Source organism: Columba livia, chromosome 2, assembly GCF_036013475.1.
Source record: "Columba livia isolate bColLiv1 breed racing homer chromosome 2, bColLiv1.pat.W.v2, whole genome shotgun sequence".
NCBI lineage: Eukaryota > Metazoa > Chordata > Aves > Columbiformes > Columbidae > Columba > Columba livia.
Genome location: NC_088603.1, coordinates 23,570,515 through 23,593,315, shown reverse-complemented (window position 1 = coordinate 23,593,315; position 22,801 = coordinate 23,570,515). Strand labels below are relative to the sequence as shown.

The 22,801-nt window shown below is 41.3% G+C and overlaps 1 protein-coding gene across 14 annotated transcripts in view; it reads right to left on the bottom strand.

Annotated features, from left to right (window-relative positions):
• ADAM22 (ADAM metallopeptidase domain 22) overlaps positions 1–14,167 on the bottom strand; it is a 132,067-nt gene extending 117,900 nt beyond the window's left edge. For 3 of the 14 annotated variants that reach the window (XM_065050987.1, XM_065050988.1, XM_065050991.1), the window contains exons 1-2: positions 13,931–14,160; positions 13,593–13,753 (exon numbers count right to left, since the gene is read on the bottom strand). In XM_065050987.1, the coding sequence (XP_064907059.1) occupies positions 13,593–13,753; positions 13,931–13,988 (219 nt within the window). In that variant the 5' untranslated portion in view covers positions 13,989–14,160. Of the gene's footprint in view, positions 1–13,592; positions 13,754–13,930 lie in introns of all 14 variants that reach the window. The other 11 variants (XM_065050981.1, XM_065050984.1, XM_065050983.1 and 8 more) reach the window with 6 other exon arrangements.
• Positions 14,168–22,801: the final 8,634 nt, after the last annotated feature.

The window sequence follows — 22,801 nt, the reverse complement described above, 5'->3', positions numbered from 1 at the left end:
CAGAAAATTAATCACTACTTGGAGTGGATCCGTTTTCTGTCACACAGATAAGCTGATCCAAATAAACTACATAGTCGCACCATTAGTAGATGCGATGGAAAGAAGCTGGAGGGGACATACATGAGAGAATGAAGAGGAAGACAGATTTCCCTTTCAATGACAGCTAACAGATCTCATTCAGCGTAACAAAAAACTGTACCTTAAGACTGCCAGCCAGTACATTTTTTAGGATAATAATTCTTCTGAATATCTAGTCAAGAACCACAAAATAAAGAAAGGGATTTCAGGAAGTCTTGGCTCTACGTTATTTTGAGCACATCTACCTGCCTGCTCAGTGAATAGGTAAAACGGTCAGCTGCAAAGGAGGCTTACACTCATAGATATACGTCAATAAAAGAACCTAAAGAAAGAAAATAAGAACTTTTATTCCATCTATACCACCTCATTCGAGCAGAAGTAACAAGAAAGACACCTGCAAAGGCTCCTCTAAACCACTGAAGCAAGACAATCCATTATGTCATTCAGTAACTTTCTCAGAAAATTCGACGCTTTTTTAACAGGCATAAGCATGACACATTGAGAGATGACAACTGAGTCATAAATGGGGAGTTCTTGGAGACCAGGAGAGATGCACTCAATGCAGAGTATGAACAGGACCCAGGAAAGGAGAATCTAACAACTTAATGGAAGAGTGCAGTGCTGTACCTCCGACACAAAATGTTCTGAAATATTAATGTCACACAACTGAAGAAGGAAAATACCAATAACAACTCTGAAATTAACTGCAGTACTTTCAGATGGAATTTCTAGTGGCACATGAAGTGTACTATCCTGCAAGCCCCCCTATAGAAAATACTAAGCATTCCATGCATCTAATTCAACTATGCAAGAGAGAACTTCTGTTCAAGACTGTAAAGTTTAAGCATCTCAGTGAATGTCCGGAAGGAATCAAAAATAAATGAAGTGAAAAGGATTACTTCAAATCACTAAGTATAAAGATATTGTACCTAAAACAAATATTGAAAGCTTGAATCCTATAAAAACAAAAGCGGTAGGCAAACCTTCCTGCCAAACCAAGAGGGATGTGATTCCAATTATTTTAATTCACCTGCTCCATGCCTCAGGGATAACTGCAGTAACAGAGGAAATGGGCAATCAGTACCAAGCATGACTATTCATTATTGCAAAGAAACACAACAGAATAACGATGATTTCTGATACAGTCCCTTCAGTACCCCTGCCGGGGATTGGTTTTCTCCAGAAACTGGCCCCGAAGAACGAGCACCTGCAAAGGAAATGCACATACATAAACTGCACCCAACGTGTATCACTGCACATCAATGCTGAGCCTCATTCCACTGGCCTGCAGGTAACGTTTGGAAGATTTTCATTTCCAATAGGTCAAATATTTTAACTACCAGCAAAACATTTACAAGCTATGCAGTTTCTTGAATAATCAAACTAACAAGAATTTTGAAAGAAATATTTTAGACATTTTCCTCACATTGTGTATGGTGGGTGTGGAAAGCAGCATAGTGGGTTGAAAGCAGCATAGTAACATAATGACTAATTAAAATAAGAAAAAATATATTAAAAATATATTATAATTAATAATAGATAAATAGATAACTAAAAATACATTATGACATAACATGCAATTCCTCATAATATGTTTCTTACTTCTGAACTACCCTTCATAAAGCACTTAGATGCTTTTTAGTAAGTTTTGCTGGAAGAGATAACAATTTCTTTCAAAAGAGAAGAATGTCTTAAAATATGATGAGAAAATCTTATTCATAAGCTTGACCTGTGTTGTAAATAATTTTATATTTACTACTACTTACAACATTGTGTTTTCTAATGACAAGATTCTGATCAAATTTGTAGACTTGAAAAAAAGCATCAAGAGAATCATGAGAGAAAACAATACAGAATGTTATAGCAAGAGAACTCAAAAGCTGTGCTTCAGAGCTTTTAAGAACAATGACATTTTATAGCAGACATTCTGGGAGTCAGTCAAGTTTATAAAATAATAGATCCTTTAGATATTAATTTAATTTCCCTCCCCTCTCTGTTTAATAGTAGAATAGAACCTTCAGCTTGTTAACAATCCTTTAAGTGTGTGTGAAATGATTGTTTCTTAAGTTCATTAAGGACAGAGGTAAGTCCATGGGAAATCAAAATACATACATCAGTGAAATTAAATGAAAAATATACTAAACATTTTATGCAGATTTGCCTAAAAATAATTGTAACTATCATTTTAAAAATCATAATTACACATAAATTTATGCTACAGTATATGAATACAGTGCTAATTAGCACATGTACACATTATAATAGGAGAGGTTTCAGCCTTAGTTATGTTGTAAAAAATCCTGAGTAAATTGTATTAATAGTAAATCCAGTATATTGTTGCTGTATGTAAAATAAGAAATTTGTTCAAAAACTTACTTTTCTATTTGTACTGGGAAAAAAAAATTTCCTCAGGGACAGAATTCAGAAATAAGCTTAGGTCTAATAATAAAAACAAATATCTCCAAGCCAAAAAAACCTTCTTTTTAAAAAACACAATAAAATATAAATGCAACATGATTTCCTCAGGCCGTCTCTATTGCCATTTGCAAATATCTAATGTTAATCAAAAGTTCAGTGACACCGAACTGGATTCACATCTCACAGCATATTAAAGAACTGCAAAGTCTCTTTTTTACTTTCTCTAGCATTCTCAAAATATCCATGGGCACTCATTTCCTATATTAATCATCATTATTTGCCGTTCTTTATGCAAGCTTTCTCTTTTTATCCATTGTATAAATCTAAGTATCTATGGGGCTTTTTCTGGAAAATAAAAAAAAAAAAAAAAGATACTTCATGAAAAAACTGCAGAATAGAACCATGGTTTGATGAAAAGGCTTTTACAGCTGCCTCTTTGGGGTACATTTAGTACACAAGTCATTTATTCTGAGGAAAATATAGAAATAAGAAAAGATTTTAAGAGGTCCATGTTCATTTTTGAATCCTGGATCACATTTCTGTTCTCCATGCCAAATGAGGGTGAGGCAGAGGGAGAGTCAAACACCATCCGCCAGAGTGCAGTGCAATGGCCCAGTTCACTTTGGTGGGGTTTTGCCAGCTCTCAGCAGATGTAGATCTTGACAAAGTCATAAACATGACCTGAAATAGCTTTTTTCCTCATAAACATCATAGTATCAATGAAATCAGAGCCAGAAACAAGGACTACTTGTACCCCTAAAATGGGAGGAATTACTCCTCTCAATAGTAAATTAAAAAAAAAAAAACAAACAACTTTTATTATGTGTGGGTTTGAAATCAGCGAATGTTTGAATTTACTCAATATGGTAAAGTAAAAGAGATCCCCAGAAATATCGATGCGGGGAACAGCACCAGAAAAAAGCAGTCCTGAGCACAAAACAATGCAATATATTACACAGTCGCCACTGCTGCAGATGCAGCCCCTGGGTAGCAGCAGGGATCCTTCTGACATCCCGCAGGGGTGTGATGCTGAGTTCTGATGGACTCGGCTGTATCTGCTCACACATCTCATCCTAGACTTCCACTCAGCACTCCAAAACCATGAGCATCTTTGAACAGTTGCAACAAACTGACTAAGAAAAAATAATTCTTATTTTCCCCTGAAAACTTCCCTTCTTGCTCACATTTCTCACCTCCACTTCATCTTTCTCAAAAAATTCACCCAAGGTTAAATGGAGCAAGGAAGACAGGAAAACTATCGGGCTGTCACTGCTAGCAAATTTAGCATGAACAACCATTTGATCTCACAGATCTAAGAGGACAAATTTAAGTAACTGAATGGGCAAGATGTTGCTTCCCAAGAGGCAATCTAACTCTTGTTTTCAGCACCAGAAAACCCCCATGGTAGCAGATCTTACACTCGTTGTGTTTTTATGTATGGAGGATAACACTCATTTGATTTAAAGAAAATTTCATTTATAACTTGGTTTCCTATGAGACTAATTACTGCAACTGCTGTTGTTGTGAAAGTCTTCATATCCCAGTGAAAGGAAGAACTTCTTCTGAAAGGGAAGCAGCAAAGATTCATGTGTAAAAGGTCACATTTAACTAATATGCAAGAGGTCTTGCATATATATCACTACTGGGACAAAACCAGAAAAATCGGTGACAGCTCAGCCCTGTGTTTTTAAAATGCATTTGACAAGGCTCTTTGTCAGAGACTAATGGCTAGGAAAAGTATGATAAAATATGTTATTTTAAGGGTGATTAATAAAGCACTAGGTTACAAATAGGAAACAAAGGAAAGTCAAGAATGAAAACCTGTAAACTTCAAAATGAACTGCCATAATTCATACAAAAAGCTTTGATGACCATTGAAGACCACACTTCTAAAACCAAAACAGGGAACAGAGACCCCACAGGGACACAGCAGTTTCCATTGCCCCCCAACAGCAACTGTAGATTTCAGAAGGTCAGATATAACACAAAGAGCAATGCTAGATATTATACAACAGGTGTAGGGCAATGCGTTCCATCTGCCCCACTAGATAATACAGGGCTTGACCGTGCAACCACCCAGTGAACCTTCTTCTTTGTGAAGAAGCATGAGGTGAGAGGGAAAGGACTCCAACAAGGATAACCTCTCTCCAAGGAAAGAACCACTGCTGATTTCAAGTGGGCAGAACCCCAAGGAGATGCCACTCTTGTGCAGCTGCAGCATGAGGCAAACAACCAAGGCACAACGTGTCTGCAGGGACAGAGAACACCCAACAAGGCCAGCACTTGAGGATGAACCCATCTGGATCACTGTGTCACTCAGCTGCAGAAAGCACTATTGTCTCAAGGACACCATTTAGGCAGGAAGGAAAGCTCAACGGATCTAACAGTTAAGAGGAGTGAAGGCATTTGCCTCACTGAAGCAGATGGCGCCTTGATGTCATTTTTAGCTGTGTGTTTTCCAAGCTCTGAAAGGAATCAATAATGTTTAGAGAAGGGTCCCTTTTCCAGCATCTCTTGTAGGCTTCAGAAACAAAAGAACAGAGTTCCACTACCAGAAGAATCCGCAAAAACTCCCCATTAACACTGCCTTTACATTACAAATAAAGCGTTCAAACATAATAAAAAGAGTGTATGCTAAATTTGCTCCTTTATACAAGCACCAATGACCAAAACATTTTTTAGCAACACAATGACATATTCCAAACATTTTCAACTGGTCTTACATTTAGTTTGTATACAGAAGACAGCTTACTAAAAGATTAGCTCTTCCCACTAAAGTAACAATCATTCTTTGACACCTAGTGCCAAGCAACATGGGTAACTTTTCCCATAAAGGGTTCATCAGGTAACAGCAGAAAGTTTACTAACATTTTGTCAACACACAGGCTAGAAAGAGCTTGACAAAACTTGCAGCCTTAAGCATGCCAATACATTGCTCAATCAACTCCACAGATAATAATTTCTCAATACGACTTGCCCTCTGCATTCAAGTATCAAAGTCCTATTTAAAGTTTAGAAGTGTGAGAAAAGCAAAGTTCAAAACTCCTTTTCCTCTTGATACAGCCTAGGACATCAAAATGAATCAACATTTTCACAGTATATATTTTCTGAAACAGCTGAAGGATTTTTTTTCATTCCCACAAAATTTCAGGGGCTGAAATACTCTAAGGAGACATTTCTGGAACAGATCATGTTCCCACATACTGCTATTCTTCTGAGCAATTTTTGAGCACACTCACATACATCACAGTTTCAGAATCAAAGCACTGTCGAAAGGCATTTATCCACACAAACTTTTTCTAAACCTTGTACTAATATTACATTCTGGGGTATGCTTTTTCTAAAGCATGGTCACTTGCTACAGTTTTCTGGTCTGGTAACATTCACTTCATTTAGAGAAAAATTTTAAAAATAAGAGAGAGATTGCAGAGTGAATTTGATGTAGGTAGACAAATCAGAGCTCATCAAATTGCCAGAAGAATCACCACATTTCACTGTCCGATGGCAAATGCCAGCTGCAATGCCCAACGCCAAGCTTCTTTCTTTATCTGAACCAAATTTTCAAGTTGGACTCCTACTGACTCAACAGTTAAACAACTCTACATCATTTGTCATTTTCTCTGATTTCTACATAATCATGTCTTCAACTTCAGGTGACACTGGCTTTCCATTTGAACATACCCAACCAGCTAACCCCCACTGTGCAAGTGCGTGTCACAGCCTGGCCACATGCTCAGCACTCCCATGCAGCTCCTCAGCCATCTTTGCTGCTCAACATTCAAACAATGAAGTTTCTGGGAAAAAATATGAGCCTTCACTCGCAGTCATCCCACTAAAGTATTAAAAAAGTTTGCACAGATGTAATTTTCTGTGCACAAATTTCTCCTCTGCACTGAACATGCCTCCATCTGAGCAGAGGCATGTTGTTCCGTGCTTGGCTGTGGCTCAGCACAGCTGCACGGTTCATCCCCGCAGCAATGACTTCTCCTCCTTAAATTAATGCAAATATTGCAATAGCTTCAGAGGAGTACTATCAGGGAGCATCTGTGGCTATGAAAAGCCAAACTTCATCTGACAAGCTTCTGCAATCCTTTACACACTCCAAAAGGCATCTCCTCAGAACAGCATATCCATACATTACCCAGGAGGCCACTGGCAAGCCAAAGGGAAGGGGATGACTAGAAGACCTCAGAAGGCTTTCTTGTCTGAAAGGTTTCTACAGACAATCATAGCAAATTTGATGTATTTTTAAATAAATTAAAGAAGTGAAAACTACAGAGAAGAGAGACAAGATGGGAGTCACAGTGATTTCTGGAGATGTTAAATAGCTAACATAATAGTTTTGGTTAACATGCGAGAAGCCAAAAATTACACTGTTTCTAGAGAATACAATACTTTAAAAAAAGATTATTTAGGAACCAGAAAACTGAACCATATCAGCAAACGAATGAGAAAGAGATTCGGCGTAAGAAGACACCACAATCCTGTGTCCAAGAGTGGTGGACTTGATCCTCTGAGAGTACTGGACTTATCCTTCATATTCATAGTTACCCAGACTCAGAGAATAGACATGGGCCTACGTTGGCAACCAAATCATCTGACAACAGCCCAGTGAGCTACTTCCTCTGAAGCAGAAGGGTCATCTACTCAGGAGGAGAAGTAGCTTTTGCTCAAACCCATGTGAGCCAAAAAGAAGGATCCTCATCCTCACAAGGGAGAGAAGCCTGGCGTGAGGTGGCCACAGTAAGTGGAAGGACCACAAACCTCAGCACAGCTGATCTGAGAGGGAAAAATGCTGAGACAGCACTAGCCAGGAGCACCCACAATGTAAAGAGCTGAACCTTATCAGGCTTTTGAAGGTTTTAAGCAGTTCAACTGACCTTTAAGCAGTGTTTGACACGATAATGGCAGAGCCCTAAGAAAAGTTGTTAGGCTTGAGTCACTTAAAGACTGGTATGATTATTGAGAAGATTACAAAAGGGACCTGCAGTACCAGAAGAATAATATAATACCACATCTGCCATGACAGGGTAACCTATACATCCATAATGGTCTTGTGGCAAACAGTTTAAAGTGAGTGTTAACTTCATATGTAGTTCCTGCATAATTTGGGTAAATCTCAGTGAAATTTATCATGACACTACTTGGAATGCAACACGCTTCTGCATGATGAATGTGTTACAGTAGATCATTAGCCATAACAAGGGTCCCAAAACAGGTATCTTCAGTGAAACAGAGGCAGAAAGAATGTTCAGTTTGGTCCTGCACTCAGCAGCACCAACACAGATCAGGAGTGAATACAGATATATTGATTATCAGAGCTGGAAAGGACTTCTCTGTCAGACTTTGTAGTGACTACACTGCTCATGACAACAGGCAAATGTTGGAAAAAATACTTTCTATAAGGATTGTTATATCTGAGCCTTTAAGATCCTTCATGACTGTATAAAAGCCTGTTTTATGAGATTAAGCCATAGCTTCTGGAATATCTTTCTTTTCAGCTCTGCTATGCTCTAAGCAAGAGAAGGTATCACAAAATAAAGATCTCCTGTGCAGCCCTGTTACCCGGACTAGGATTTTCAAAGATACCTATGTCTTCAACCACCCCTCAAAATCTGAGTCCTGATACAATATTTCTGCAACATCAACTTTGAAGCATCAGCTACCAGAGGTTTTTTGCTGGATGATTTTTTGGACATATGCATTTATTATCATAATAAATCTCATTATCAAGAAGAGAAAGGCTTTCCCTGAAATGGGCTTGCAAAGAAGGATAAATTAGAAATTTTATATATTCTTTGACTGTAAAATACCAAAACACACAATGAGTATACATATTTTATACAAAGGTGTATCTGAAAGTCCCTCCTACATTAGAGATCAAAGGGCACTCTCAATGCCCTTGCATCATGTGGCAATCTATAGCAAAGTTTGGCTTTCAGCACTTTTTTTCCTTCTTCGAGAAGGCAGGGCTTACACCAAGGGTATTGATATTTTAACTGCCATTCACATATTCATAAAATATTGCTGGGTTCATGAAGTATCTTATCCTGTATACATTGGACACCCAGTAAAGGATCACACACATTTTGCCTAACACCTTATAAACCTTAAGGAAAGAGGGAGAAGAGGCAACAAAGCAGGAAGAAAATAAAATCTGGCAGTAAACTAAATGCATGTAGTACTCACTACAGCTTCAGTTCCAGTTTAGCCTCCTCCCCCTTTGGTTTTGTGATAGCTGATAGAAAATTGTGCCAAAGTTTTTCCAAGAGATAGCAGTAATTTGATTAAGTGGGCAGAAAAGAACTTTTTAAATTGGGCAATTTCTCATGATACCTCTCTTTTCAACAATCATCCATCAGTCACAAACTCTAGAGCTGTTTTATAATCCACTCAACAGTCAGAACTTAATTTTTAACAAAGAAAATTACTAATTGTTTGAGCTACCCAACACAGGAACTTATAATACCAACAGAAGATGACAGCATCAGAACAGAAAGTGAGACTATTTTAGACAAAGTCAGCAGTTTCACAAGCAACTCCAAGGAATAGGAATATTCTGTTCAAAGACCAGAGCAAGAGGCCAAGAAGTCAGCGAATCCAATAGCAAAGACTAGGCAACACCTGAATAAATAATGAAGATTTCACTCCAGGTACAAGCAGAGATATGCGAGTTCAGCATGACAGAGCAGAGCTTCTCTGCAATTGACTATTAGCTATAAGAAGCTATCTAAGGAATCTGTAAGCTATCCTTCCAAATCTATGTGTGGAATTGTACCATTTGGTCACAAACAATTCAGAAATGCAGACTGTGGAAGACAAATAAATACTTTGCTGAAAACTACTGAGTCACTCTGGACTACAAACAACATGTACTTCTATCTCCAGACACAGTTCGGTCCTAGAGCCCTTCAGGCCAGGCTCCCTACACCCAGATCAGCCCTTTTACTCACTCAGAAGGAATTCAGCATACCTTCATGGCAACTGGCAACGAAGCAAGTGAAAAACACGTTGAGAAATAGAAGTTGCTATACTATGAATATATTGCACAACCAGCAGAGGAGATGAGTGAATCTATGCCCATAGCAGGTCATTGACTCAGGACCTTGTTCCCACTGAAAATCATAGCAAATCACCCAAATTTCCATATCAACATCTAGATATATCAAAAATGGAAAATGCAATAAAAGCCACAAAAGGAACAAAGCTGTCCCTCAGACACAAGGTGCTGGCCTCAAGGAAAATTGGGCTCCTCTGCTGGCACTGAGTGGCAGTCTCCAGCTGAGAGCTGCGAAGTTACTCTCAGGGTTACTCTCAGGGTTGAGGGGAGGCATCCTGCTGGGAGAAGGCATGTAAAGGTCTGGTACTGTGATCTCCAGCTGGGAAACGAATCTCATCTTCACAACCAGAACATCTGATCCACTGAAAATTACTAAGAAAAAGGTCCTCCAAATGAGGTACTGACATAGAGTACAAACTCCAGTTCGTGCTTTGTTTTGCTCTCCTTCACAGGTCAAAAAACAAACACAGGCAGTGGGGAGGAACGCTTACACATTCCCATATTTTAATGAAGAACAGGCCTGCACAGTATTGACTAAAAGAAAATATTAAGAAACTTGTGATTTCCCACGTTTTTCTTACAATGTCAAAATATGGCTCAAGCCATGGAGTTAAAAGGTTCCTTATAAATGTCCACAGTAGGAACTAACTTCCTTTTTAAACACAAAAAACATTAACTTAGCCTTCACTGAATGCCCCTGCCATAGACCGCGTTCAACTTCTAATAGGCTTATTTATGCAACAGTAAATTAAGTGCCCATTGCTAAGATCCTGGATTGCATTAATTATAATTTTAATATTAGCATGTTCTCAGATATATCTTATCGTGATTATTCTCTAGGTTAACTGCTATGCAGCTGCTAATAGGCCTCCTTCAGGGAACAGAGAAACTGAAATACAGGAATGTCATGGATACTGGTAATGACTCTATTCTGTGGTGGAATCAAAAGCAGAAACCCAAAGTCATGTGAATTCTCCAATGTCCACTACATACTGTACATTAAAACATTAATGACATGAACAAATATAATAGCCTACAGTATATCCTTTGTGCTGTGCTCTGGAGTCCAGCAATATTGGACAACTACAACTGTGAACACAAGGATTTCTTAAGCACTTACATTCTGGGTTTCTAGGATGAGTACACAGACTATATCCTTTACTATTTAATAGTAAAGCATGCATGTAGAGAAGTCACTCAATAGTTATGGCAATGGCAAGAACCCAAAAAAATAAAACCAACTAAACAAAACAAAGGATGTTGCTAGAGAAAAAACTCAACACATGTTAAAAAAAAAAAAAAACAAGCACAGATTTTTAGAAATCTATCAACCATCACTTCCCAGTCACTTCTGCCTTCAATTTCCTCCATTCACCTCCTCTTCTCGTATTACTCTCCTCTGGCTCAAATCCATCATAAGCCTGTTCTGAAATTCCTGATCTGCAAAGGCCATGCTTTTCTTCTGCTCTCCCCTGAAAGATCATCTTCATTTCCCTTTGTGCAATGCCAAACTCAGGCTTGCAGCCCTCTTGTATGACTTCTGCCCTTTCTGCAGCTAAAGCTTTCATCCAGGAATTAAAGGAATCTGATCCAATTTAATGTGACTTCCTTCTCTCCAGCTTATCTCTCTCTCTCTCTCTCTCCTTTTATCTTTATCCAATTCAAAACACAATTATATTGTTTTACATTAATTCAACAGCTACATCCTCGTTGCCTAGTCCTCCGACTGCACCATCCCATTCAGGTTTCTTTGCTTTTCTGGACACGGCTACTTGTCCTCCAGCCATCAGAAATTTTTCTTGAATGCTTCAACCTCATCCGAGAAGCATCCTCCCTAACTAATCCACAAGGCCGCTAGCTTTGGTTTGAAATCTCAAGACTAGTTTTTCTAACTCTGGATCACAGCTGTCCAAAAACAGCTGTGGACAGAACAGCGCATGGAGACAAACTAATACATATGAAAATGTTATTGATGGAGAATGAACCTGTGTTCTCCCACCCTTTATATGCCACTGATCTTAGACTCTTAAGTCTTCAGGGCAGGCATGGGGGTTTTCATGTGTGAGCAGAATCCAGCACTCAGCAGCTTTGTATCATGTGACTTCTACCAGCCACCCAAAAGCAACCATAGAAGTTAACTCAGTCCATAACTTTGATAAGCATTCTGGCAGAGATAAGGGTGCTGGTTTTTTTATGGGATGCTAGACTTTAAGAGTCAGGATATTAAATTACTCAACTGCAACAGTTGACACTATTACTGCAAAAATAACTTCCTAAATGCAGCCTCTACAAAACTCCAGCTAAGCAAAGGCACTGGCGCTGCTGGCCCCTTACTGCTGAGCTGACTCAGACCTCCAGAAGAGGGACACGGTATCTTGCATTTAGGATGTAACCATGCCCTGTGCAAGAAGCACAGAAAATTGGTACTGCTCCACTCGGTTTGGCCTGCTTTCGCTCCATTATTTTCTTCCTCCAAACCACTGCCAGCTACTGCATCCTTCAGGGGGTAACAACCATCAGACACTATAGAAGAGGCTGTGGGTGTTTTAAGCAGCAGAGGAAAACTTCTTGATCAGGAGGAAAAGTTCTTGCACGCAAAGCTCTACACATGTAAGCTCAGTTTAGCATGGAGACTTTTGTGAAAGAAAGGCATTTAACCCTTTTATCCCACTAGTGTTACTTCTTTTCTGTCTGGAAATACTAACAACTTAACTAAATGAGGATGACTTGAAAATTTTATGAGCATAAGATTTGGTGAATAAAAGTTCAGACATTCAGAAAAACAAAACTCATGAATTAATTGTCTGTTCTGTAAGACCACTACTTGAATCATTAATACAAGATCCAAATGCAACCATTACTATTTTTTAAACAGATATGTCACAAAATGTTTGAACTTGTGAGTGGCCAAGGGTCTTCAAACAACCCTAAAATGCTGAGATTATTTGTATTTCATTTTTAAGCAAAGCACACATTTTGGAAGGTTTATAATCCTGTTTCATTGTATTGTAAATATGGCCTTCACGTCTCAAAAATATTTTCATAGAATAAGTTACATTCAGAGGTAAACACATACATTATGAAGAGACCGTTTATTATTTAACTACACACAAAAGAATGCAAGTTGTCAGTGCTTACACTTTACAGATTATAAAGAAGAAATCTGAGACAATTTTTTTTTTCAGCTATTTTGTTTCTTAAAAAGACAGTAGTCAATCGGAAAAGGAGGAAACAGAGGCCTGCAACTCATCTTGGACATCAGCAGTTACCTGAAATGTACAAATTTTTTATGTCCTTCATCTATAATTGCATAGACTCAATGATTTTTCCCCTTTAGCTGTAACAGCCATGTACCACTTCAAATACGATGCTTAGTCATCAAATTAAAATCACTGTATTTTAATCTAAATTGGCGTAGCTATTTGTTAAAAGTCATAGGGATTGGTCTTCATATGACAGGAATCTGAAAACATATCCCAGTTTGGGTAATACTATGTAAGTTAAATTGCAACGTTAAGTTCACGTTACATTTCAAGCAATTCCCTTCCGATTTCTAATTTTCGATACCCCAGAACACAAACCCACCCTGCCCACACTTTAGCCAGAAACGGAGATTAAGCTGCAGCGCTTCAACTCCAGCTGTCGCAAAGGCACCGCAACTTTCATTTTGTGGCTTTCCGAGCCCCCGGCAGCCGCAGGCAGCGGCTCTGCCTGCCCCGAGCCCCCGCCGACGGCCGGGGGTGGGAATTCACAGGAGCGGGGACCATTTTAACTAATTTGGGCGCTGCTGCAGGAGGACTGGCATTCCCAATGGTCCTTCGGGAAAACCAGCCGCGCCTCTCACCGAGCAACGCTTTAAAGAAACGTTATCCGTTAGCAGTAAAAACACGCTTGGGGGAGGGGTGCGGGTGAGACACCGCACCGCCGGCTCCGCTGCGTTTGGGTAGGGGACCCCGCGTCCCCCTGGCCTCCCGGGGCTGCCAGGCCGCGGCGGCAGGTGCCGGGCTGCCCGCGGCTCCCCCCGCCCGCCGCCTACCTGTGTCCGCTCCGCGCCGCTCCGCACCCGCGTGCTCAGCGCCGGCCGCCGCGCCCCGCCGCCGCCCTCGCCGCCGCCGGAGACCAGCCGCAGGGGCCTGATGCTCTCCCGCTCCGCGAAGCGGCTCTCGCCCCGCCGCCCCGCTGTCGCTGTCGCCGGTCCTGGGCAGGGGAGAGGCACCCGTCACCCGACTGCGCCCTCGCCCCCGACGCGCAGGCTGGAGCGGGGGCTCCGTTTCCGCGGGGCTCCGCAGCGGCCTTCGGCGGAGCATCCCTCCCGCGTCCCCACCGCCGCCCCTGCCCCGAGCGCGGCGGCGCTGCCCCGCGGCCGCGACTCACCTGGGGCAGCGGGCAGGGCGCAGAGCGCCAGGGAGAGGAGGCAGGCGGCAGCCCGCATGGCGCTGCCCGCCGCCCCGTTCGCCACCGTGTGCCGCCCCGGCTTCCGCCGCCGTGCGCCGCCGGCTCCGCGCCTGCACGGGGGGGCTGCGGGGCCGCGGCTGCCGCGGGGCCGGGGCTGCCGAGCTCCGCCCCGCCGCCGCCGCGCCGAGCCCCCTGCGAGGGAAGGAGATGGCGAGAGCCGGGGAGGCTCCCCGCAGAGCCCGCTCGGAAGAGAGAAGTGCTGGGAAATGTAGTCGTTTGCCAGAGCGTGAGGTACCGGCGTGAGACTCAGGGGAAGCCCCGGAGCCGGGAGAGCGCTGCAGAGCGTCCGCAGCCGCCCCCGCCCCGTGGGGCAGCCCCGGTACCGCACTGCCACGGGGCTAAGGAACCCCCGCTGCAAAATTTGGATTCCCTGTTGGCCTGCCCTGCCAGGTGCAGACGGGGGCTCTCAGCGGAGGCAGCCGGAACCTTTTCCTTCCCCACCTGCTCGTACTCCCCCCCCACCCCTCCTCTGATGGGCTTCTGCCACCAGCCCCTCTCTCCTCCCTTGTGTCACTTTTCAGAGTAAACCTCCGTTTCCTTATCTATGACCTTTTTCCTTCTTTTCTTAAATTTCCACTCTCTCCCCGCTTTCTCCCCTGGACTAACACTTAAAAGAGAGTTGCAAAGGATTACGACAGAGAATCGTTCATTTCAAGTTACAACACACTGTCCTGAACTAAGCAAGAGGCTAAAGCAAGAGGCAGAAGTGTCAAGGAGTCCCCACGATGTGTCCATTCCCCGAAACCGGAGGATTCTCTCCCTCAGCAAAGGGACGGCTGCGTCTGCAACCCAGTTCTGCACTCCCACCTACCGGGAAGCCGCGGGCAGCGGTACTGCCTGTCAGCACCGTCCATCTCACCTTCTGTAACTACGTTTCTATTTGAAAATGGGACAAGAGTGGCAGCTGTCTAAAGCACACCTTCCCCCATGGTTTCCTGAATTGGGAGTAGCAAGGGCTGCCATAGCACACAGTTAGGGCGAGTCGAGAGAGGACGAGGAATGTCAAAGCAGAACAGTGGAAGATGCAGCACTAGAACATGAGGTCAAACTACCCATGGCTAGGTCTTACACCAGTTACATCCACATAATAAAGAGGTGCCATCACAGTAAATGGCACTGAAAGCTGCTGCTCACTTTAGTCTGAAAGATGAAAAGAACAATTACCAAAAAAATATTTGTTTTCCTGATCTCAAAACCATTATGCAGATCAATATTATTAATCGCATTGCTCGCACCAGCAACAGTCAGGACACCTGACACCTCCGTTTCTGCTCTTAAGAGTGTTTCACCCTGCCAGGCTGCCTTCCGTGGGCTCCCCCGTGGGACGGACCGTGTTTTGGGCACCAGGGCTCAGCAACTGCTGCTTGCCGCCCCGGGGAGCCACCTGCTGGGGAAAGTTAGAGCTCCTGGCCTGATTTCTTCTTATTTGCAATTAGAGGGTAGATAGAAGAAATTCAGTTTCACACAGTTTGTTTTCATGATATGAAAACATGGACAAAATGATGGTTTGACTTTGACTGGATGCCAGGTGCCCACCAAGCCACTCTATCCCTCCCTTCCTCAGCTGGACATGGGAGACAAAAGATAATGAAAAGCTCATGAGTGGAAATAAGGACTCGACTTAGGGAAAAATAATTTAATTTATTAACAGTCAAATCAGAGGAGGATAATGAGAAATAAAACCAAATCTTAAAAATACCTTCTCCCCATCCCTCCCTTCTTCCTGGGCTTAACTTTACTTCTGATTTTCTCTGTCTCCTCCCCTGCAGAGGTGCAGGGAGATGTGGAATGGGGGTTGTGCTCCGTTCATCACACATTTTCTCTGACACTCCTTCCTCCTCAGGGGGAGGACTCCTCACACTCTTCCCTTGCTCCAGTGTGGGGTCCCGCCACAGGAGACAGTCCTTCATGAATTTCTCCAATATGAGTCCTTCCCATGGGTTGCAGTCCTTCATGAACTGCTCCAGTGTGGGTTCCCACTGGGTCACAAGTCCTGCCAGTGTGAGCTCCTCTCTCCATGGGGTCACGGGTCCTGCCAGGAACCTGGTCCAAGTGTGAGCATTTCACAGGGTCACAGCCTCCTTCAGGCATCCATCTGCTCTGGCATGGGGTCCTCCATGGGCTGCAGCTGGATCTCTGCTCCACTGTGGACAGGGGGACAGCCGGCCTTACCATGGTCTGCACCACACGCTGCAAGGGAATCTCAACTCTGGCACCTGGAGCACCTGGAGCACCTCCCCCCCTCCTTCTTCACTGGTCTTGGTGTCTGCAGAGCTATTTCTCTCATATAGTCTCACTCCTCTCACCATCTGCAATTGCTACTGCCCAGTTTTTTTTTTTCCCCTTCTTAACTATGTTAACCCAGAGGTGCTACCACCGTCACTGATGGGCTTGGCCTTGGCCAGTGGTGGGCCCATCTTGGAGCCAATTGGCATGGGCTCTGTTGGACATGGCGGAAGCTTCTAGCAGCATCTCACAGAAGCCACCCCCCACTACCAAAACCTTGCCACACAAACCCAATATGTGGTTCAAGAAGCTGAGGATGGGAGCAAGATAGGCATTTTAAGGGCACAATATTGCATTTAGAAATACATTAACTTTGAGGAGAAAGTAGCTAGGAAGGTTTTCACTGTCCTGTTTGCACTGCAGTCATACACTACAGGCAAGACAGAATATTACCTCAAAATATCCATTAAATCCTCAAGCTGTTGCTGAGATAGTGCACAATTAGCTTATGAAAATCTGCAGCAGGGTATCAAAAGGACCATGGGTGGGGTGAGTAAAGAAAATCAGAAAGTGCTATTTATAGAGATAAAAATCAGTACTATAATATGGTGTTTCAATCTTTTTTTCAAAAGTCATAAATCATTTCAGGCAGCAGCTAACCCCTACAGTTATTTCAGTTAGACCAAACTGTTCCCATTAGCATGCTATTTCACAGCTTCTCATGTCAGTAATTCTGTTAGCATTTATGACATCAGGTATAAATTACATCTGTTATGCCGTACCTACACGGTACAGTCACAGACTGATTTCCTGGATCAGTACCTCATACATTTCTTTTTTTTCTTGTCATTACCATTGTCCAGATTTGGTGTAGATACAACATGTGGAAGGTTCACCAACCCAGCACCAGCCAAGGCACCACTGCTTTAAGCTAATGCCTATGAATGAAGAGTTTTATCCAGTCTGTAGGATGTAGTGAGATATGATATAACTATAGCCCTTTTTTAGTATGCCAACTCTGTTTTGGTCAAACCCTTAATTAATTTTAAGAATAATTTTTAAAACTCTCTTAGAAATACAGCCAACTAATACAAAAGTAAAGTCATTTTAGAAGTATGTGTGCTAGAAGTGACTAGCCAAAACAGAGCTGAGAAAAATTTTATGTTACTCTCCTTGCAAACCTCTCTTGTTTACATCCTTCTACCATTTGCCTAGGAAAACACTTCTATGATAAATACTGAAGATTAATTCAGAAGAGAAGGCTTAAATAAATTGCAGAAGTTTCCTATATGAGATGGAAAGATCTAAATCAAGATGAAGGAAATCCTGATCTGCACATCTGAAGTCCCCTGTTATTGTACACCTTAGTCAGAAATGAGTGATTAGAAATGGATAATTCGACAGGCTTAATCCCTCAGAGAAATAGTATTTTAATTTATTGATGGCTTTTCCAGGTTTGTTTTGAGAAATCAGGCAGAAAACATCGATATTCAATTCCTAGCCTTACTTCACTGGAAGCTCCTTGACATTGCTCACAATTGTGGCAGAAGGTCCACCTCTGAGCAACAAGCTCTTTCACATCGGGGGACGGATTTTTTTCTTCTTTCAGAAAATCATAGAATCATAGAATATCTCAAGTTGGAAGGGATCCATAAGTCCTCGCAGGACTACCTAAAACTAGATCATATGACTAAGAGTGTCATCCAGATGCTCTTTGAACTCTGACTGGTTTGGTGCCATGACCGCTTCCCTGGGGAGCCTGTTCCAGTGACTGGCCACCCTCTCAGTGAAGAACCTTTTCCTCATGTCCAATCTGAACTTCCCCTGATGCAGCTTCGTTCTGTTTCCTCATGTCCTATGACTGGTCACCAGAGAGAGGAGATCAGCAGCTCCCACTCCGCTGCCTCCCGTGAGGAAGCTGTAGACTGCCATGAGGTCACCCCTCAGCCTTCTCCAAGCTGAACAAACCAAGTGACCTCAGCTGCTCCTTACAAGTCTTGCCCTCGAGGCCCTTCACCACCTTGGTCATCTTCCTCTGGAGACACTCTAATAGTCTGATGTGCTTCTTATATTGAAGCATCCAAAGAAATTGGTGTTTGCAAACAAAGGCCAACTTTCCTCTGTTCATTGTCTTGCCAGTTATTGTTTACGGAATTTTATTACACTGAAAATTCAGGCAAATTATTTTTTTAAATGAGTAATAACAGCTCTACCCTATGTTGTAACATCTTCATGACTTACCAAACATAACAAGCATATTCTATACATCTGAACCACAATTGCAGAAAAACGAAGCCTGGAAAACATATGCCAATATTTCAAAGGATCAGGAGAAAGAATGTGAAAAAAAAAATAAAGTAATTTTTAAGTAGATATTCAACTTTTGATTTAGCACAGGTATTCCAAAGATTATTTTTGAACAACAGTTAATTAGAAGATGTCATTTTACACTTAGATTGAACATCTAAGTTTCACTTCTTTCCCCAGAAAATAATAGATACACGGACTAAACAGCCCTGTTGACATTGTACTTTCAATTTTTTGGAGCATTCTTGAAAATTACCTCCCAGTTTTACATCTTAAGCTTTGCTATAATGACTACAGTAAGTACCAATGACTTTGCAATCATGATTTACAGCTTTTAACTGCCTGAAGTTCTGAAGAAATAAGCCTCCTTTCAAAGGCTGAAAGAGTAACAGATTTTTAAATGCTAAAAAACCTACAGAAATTCCTTTGTGGTTTTATAATTTTGATAAAATCTGAATTTTCTACTTTGAGGAATACACAATGGAGCCTTGTGTATGCATAACACAGACTTCAGTTACAGACCGTTACAGCAACTTGATACTATGGAAATTATGATGCTTCTCCCCACACACAAGAACTTTTTTTTTTCTCAAATATAATAGATTGTAACTGAAATGTATGGCACTTTTTGACAAACACATGCGCAGTGGTTGATATTCAATCACATTAAGTGTATAAAAAACATATTAAGACATTTTTCCTGATAAAAGGCAGATCTATGAATATTTTGTAATTGTCTCTATTCATTCGACCACTTTTTACCAGAAGTGTACTGCCCTATACGTTTCCATGTGAAAAACACATTTGCATTCTGAATACATGGTAATTAAATTTTCTTGAATCAGTACCAGTCCAATTACAGACAACAGTGCATTTTGATTGCATTATTGTACATTTATAGCAGTGACTTTTTGATTAACACACATAAAAAACATTTGACTTTCCTGTTACTTAGTTCAGAGCATGAATATTACCTCAAAACAGGAAGGATACGCAATTGTAACCTAAATATAGACCACATCACACAGAATCCCAGTGAGGACATTCCAAGATTCCAAGAAAGACAGTGACAGAAACCAGGATTGTTCAGGACAGCGATGAGTGGACAGGAACAGAATATTATAAAATGGCACATAGACAGTATAGGGAAAGTAAGCTGGTGCTTTCTGTTCTTCCAGCAGCATGGTGTGTAAATAAGACGACATTCAATTGAATTAAATCCTAGCAAATTCAAAGCTCATAAGAAATACGTTTTCATTCAACAAGTAATTAGGCCACTGAACTCTTTACTTAGGCTGCTGAAGAAATATTTCAAAAATGTTTGGTGTCAAGAGGGACAGGCTGTTCTTGTGGACTGAGAGAACATCCAGATCTGCAGCCAAAACCAGCTGGTTTTAGAAAAAAGTTCATCGGCATTATCCATTTTTTAATTCCAAGTTTACAAATAGGATTTTTTTGGTTGTTTTACTCCACACATTGCACAGGGTCCTTTTTGCACTTCTTGTGACTGTTGCTCACCACCCATGGAATTAGGAGATTGGGCTGGGTAACTACAAGTATGATTTAGTATTGCCAGTTTCTTAGAAAATCTGGTGATATAGAGCAAGACAAAGTTTTTATTTATCACATAAAAAATAATCATTTGGCTCAATGGCAAGTGGTTTAGAATGCAGGGCACCAGTAAGGTAACAAACAAACAAACAAACAACGTTCAGAGATATCATGAGTGTTTTACAATATACAGAACTCGCATTCACATAGGAGCTTCCAGGCCAGATCTTAGGTAGTAAACCCTAAAATATGTCAGAAACAAGTTAAATAGCTACTCAGCTAAACCGGCCTGAGTGTAAGATACAGAATGAGATTCATGAATCTTTCTGTGCCTGGAAGACTCTTTCACTTTCCAAGCGCCACAAAGCTTCTGAGGCTCAATTACCTTGCTGCAGACTTTGTACCTGAAGGATGAACCCCATGTGACATCTGCTGGTGTGTCTGCACCTGACACATGTGAGACCCACATCCCAATTCCCACTCTATCCGTGGTTCTAACCACAGAAGTTACTACCATTGTTTGGCAAATGACTTGGAGTTTGTGGCTCCCAACACCTGTTCCACTGCAGTACTACGTTGCAAAAATATTCTGAAGGTCACAGAGAAAGCATGTTTTTTAAATCCCAGCTGTCTATGTACTTAAAGAATATTAGAGACATTGATTAATTCCAGTAGTCACCTGAACCTGCAGCTGCTTTATCCCAAACAAAACTGGACTCCAAGAAATACCTACTTTGCATCCAAAATCTTTACTTGGGATGCTTAACATTTATTTTGGATAGCTGCATTCTCTAAAGTGAAAATACTGTTGAATATCAGAAGCCAGACTGTAACATTTTCAGAATACAGGGTATAAATCCAAAATATTAATCTTATATCACCTTCAGCAATGTTATTCTGGTTAACAAACTCAGTTCATGCTTACCTTTGCTCCGCTAAAGGTATCAGTGGTGACATTATTACTGGCTAGTATTACCAATGGTATTTACCTTTACTTATGCTTGCATTTGATAGCATGAACCATCTCCTTATATAGTCCAGATAGCTAGTTATGCTAAGAAACCAATTTTGGCATTCAATTTCTAGTCTGTCTACATATACAATTTGTGTAAATAAGCTTTACAATTGCTTTGGATTGATTGGCTGCTAAAGTGTCCCCTCTTTTGTCTTCAAGAGTGGGGAGTAGAGGCATATAGAGGTTACAACTAAACCTGAGTCACAGTAAGCACTTGAAAGAAAATAGCTTATCTTTCAGAAAAATATTTTCATGAGATGAAACATAATAGAAAAAAAAATGAGAGGGATAAAGAGGACTCCATCTCCTGCCATGATGCAAACATTCAAACTACTTAGTTACCCAAGAACGATATGAACCCTTGTTCACATTTTTTGTAGTTTTGTTTTACACTTTACTATTTTGGGATTTTTCCATAATTCTTAACATAATCTAATTGCATGTCTTAAAAATCTCAGACACGGAGCATCTACAGAATGAAACTAGGGCAAGGTAGTGGCTTCCACCTTTGGCTAAACTCAGTATAAGGTCAAGACAGACCATTAATTGATGCTGCTGTGGTATCAGCTATCAATGTATCGAAAATGTAGCACAGGCTGCTTTGATCAGCCCTTGGTGTTTCTTGGCCAGTGGCCCAGTTTGCACGGACCATATAGCTCACAACGATTCTCCAACTAGGGGACAGAGGGGGATTCATATTTTCACCCAGTGTCCACATACACCCCCATAACTACATTAGTTAGGGCAGCTACCATTTTTTCATCATTCCTGCCCTCAGAGACTGCACAAGAGCTTCATAGATACCATCACCAGATACATTAGCCAAGTCCTTCGGAGCCGAGGTTCTTCAGAATGCAGGATGAAGGCACACACACACCACATAGGTGTATCTAAGGAGTTATATGCCTTGCAGATGTTGAGCAAGAGATTATTGCTTGAGGACCCTGATGCTGAGTGCATGAAGCTCAGAAACTATTACAGAACTTCTGCACGTGTGCATGGTTTTGGAGTCACTAATCCCCACTATCACCATATACCCATATGAGTATCTGTATGTATATCCATATGCATATGCACACACACACAGAACTATGCCACACCCTTAGGAACTCTATCCTCTCAGCCACAATACAGATTTACCTGAAGATAAACAACATTTCTGTTCCAGATAAACAATGGAGCAAACTCATACACAGTGGTTGGGCATCCACTGCAAAGATACCAAACCAAACTCGGTGTAGGTGTAACCAAAGTAAAACACAACTTTTTCTATGCTTTATTTCTAAAACCAAATTTCAACACCTGTATTTCTTTTGATGTTTTTACTTCCATCCTATGGAAATATAGCGCCCAGTTTCTCTCACCATGACGAAAATGAAGCAACAATTAGTATACTAAATACTGGTTTTGAATAGAATATAAAAATTACCTACAGCAGCTTCTCAAATTTACAGAAAGCAAGACAATTAAAAAATGAAGTTCGTTAGAATAAATTTGTGTAATTATGAAGTGGTCAAACTGTATTTATATAATGTGTAATTATCATAACAATGTACTTACTGATAAAATGCACTTTTAATGCTAAACCTTTATTCCAGGGACTGCAGAGGTACTTGTGGTAGCGTTTGTCTGAAGTGTTTGACAGTTCTCAGAAGCCCTGCCATATATTTTGAAAACACTCATTCTCTTAT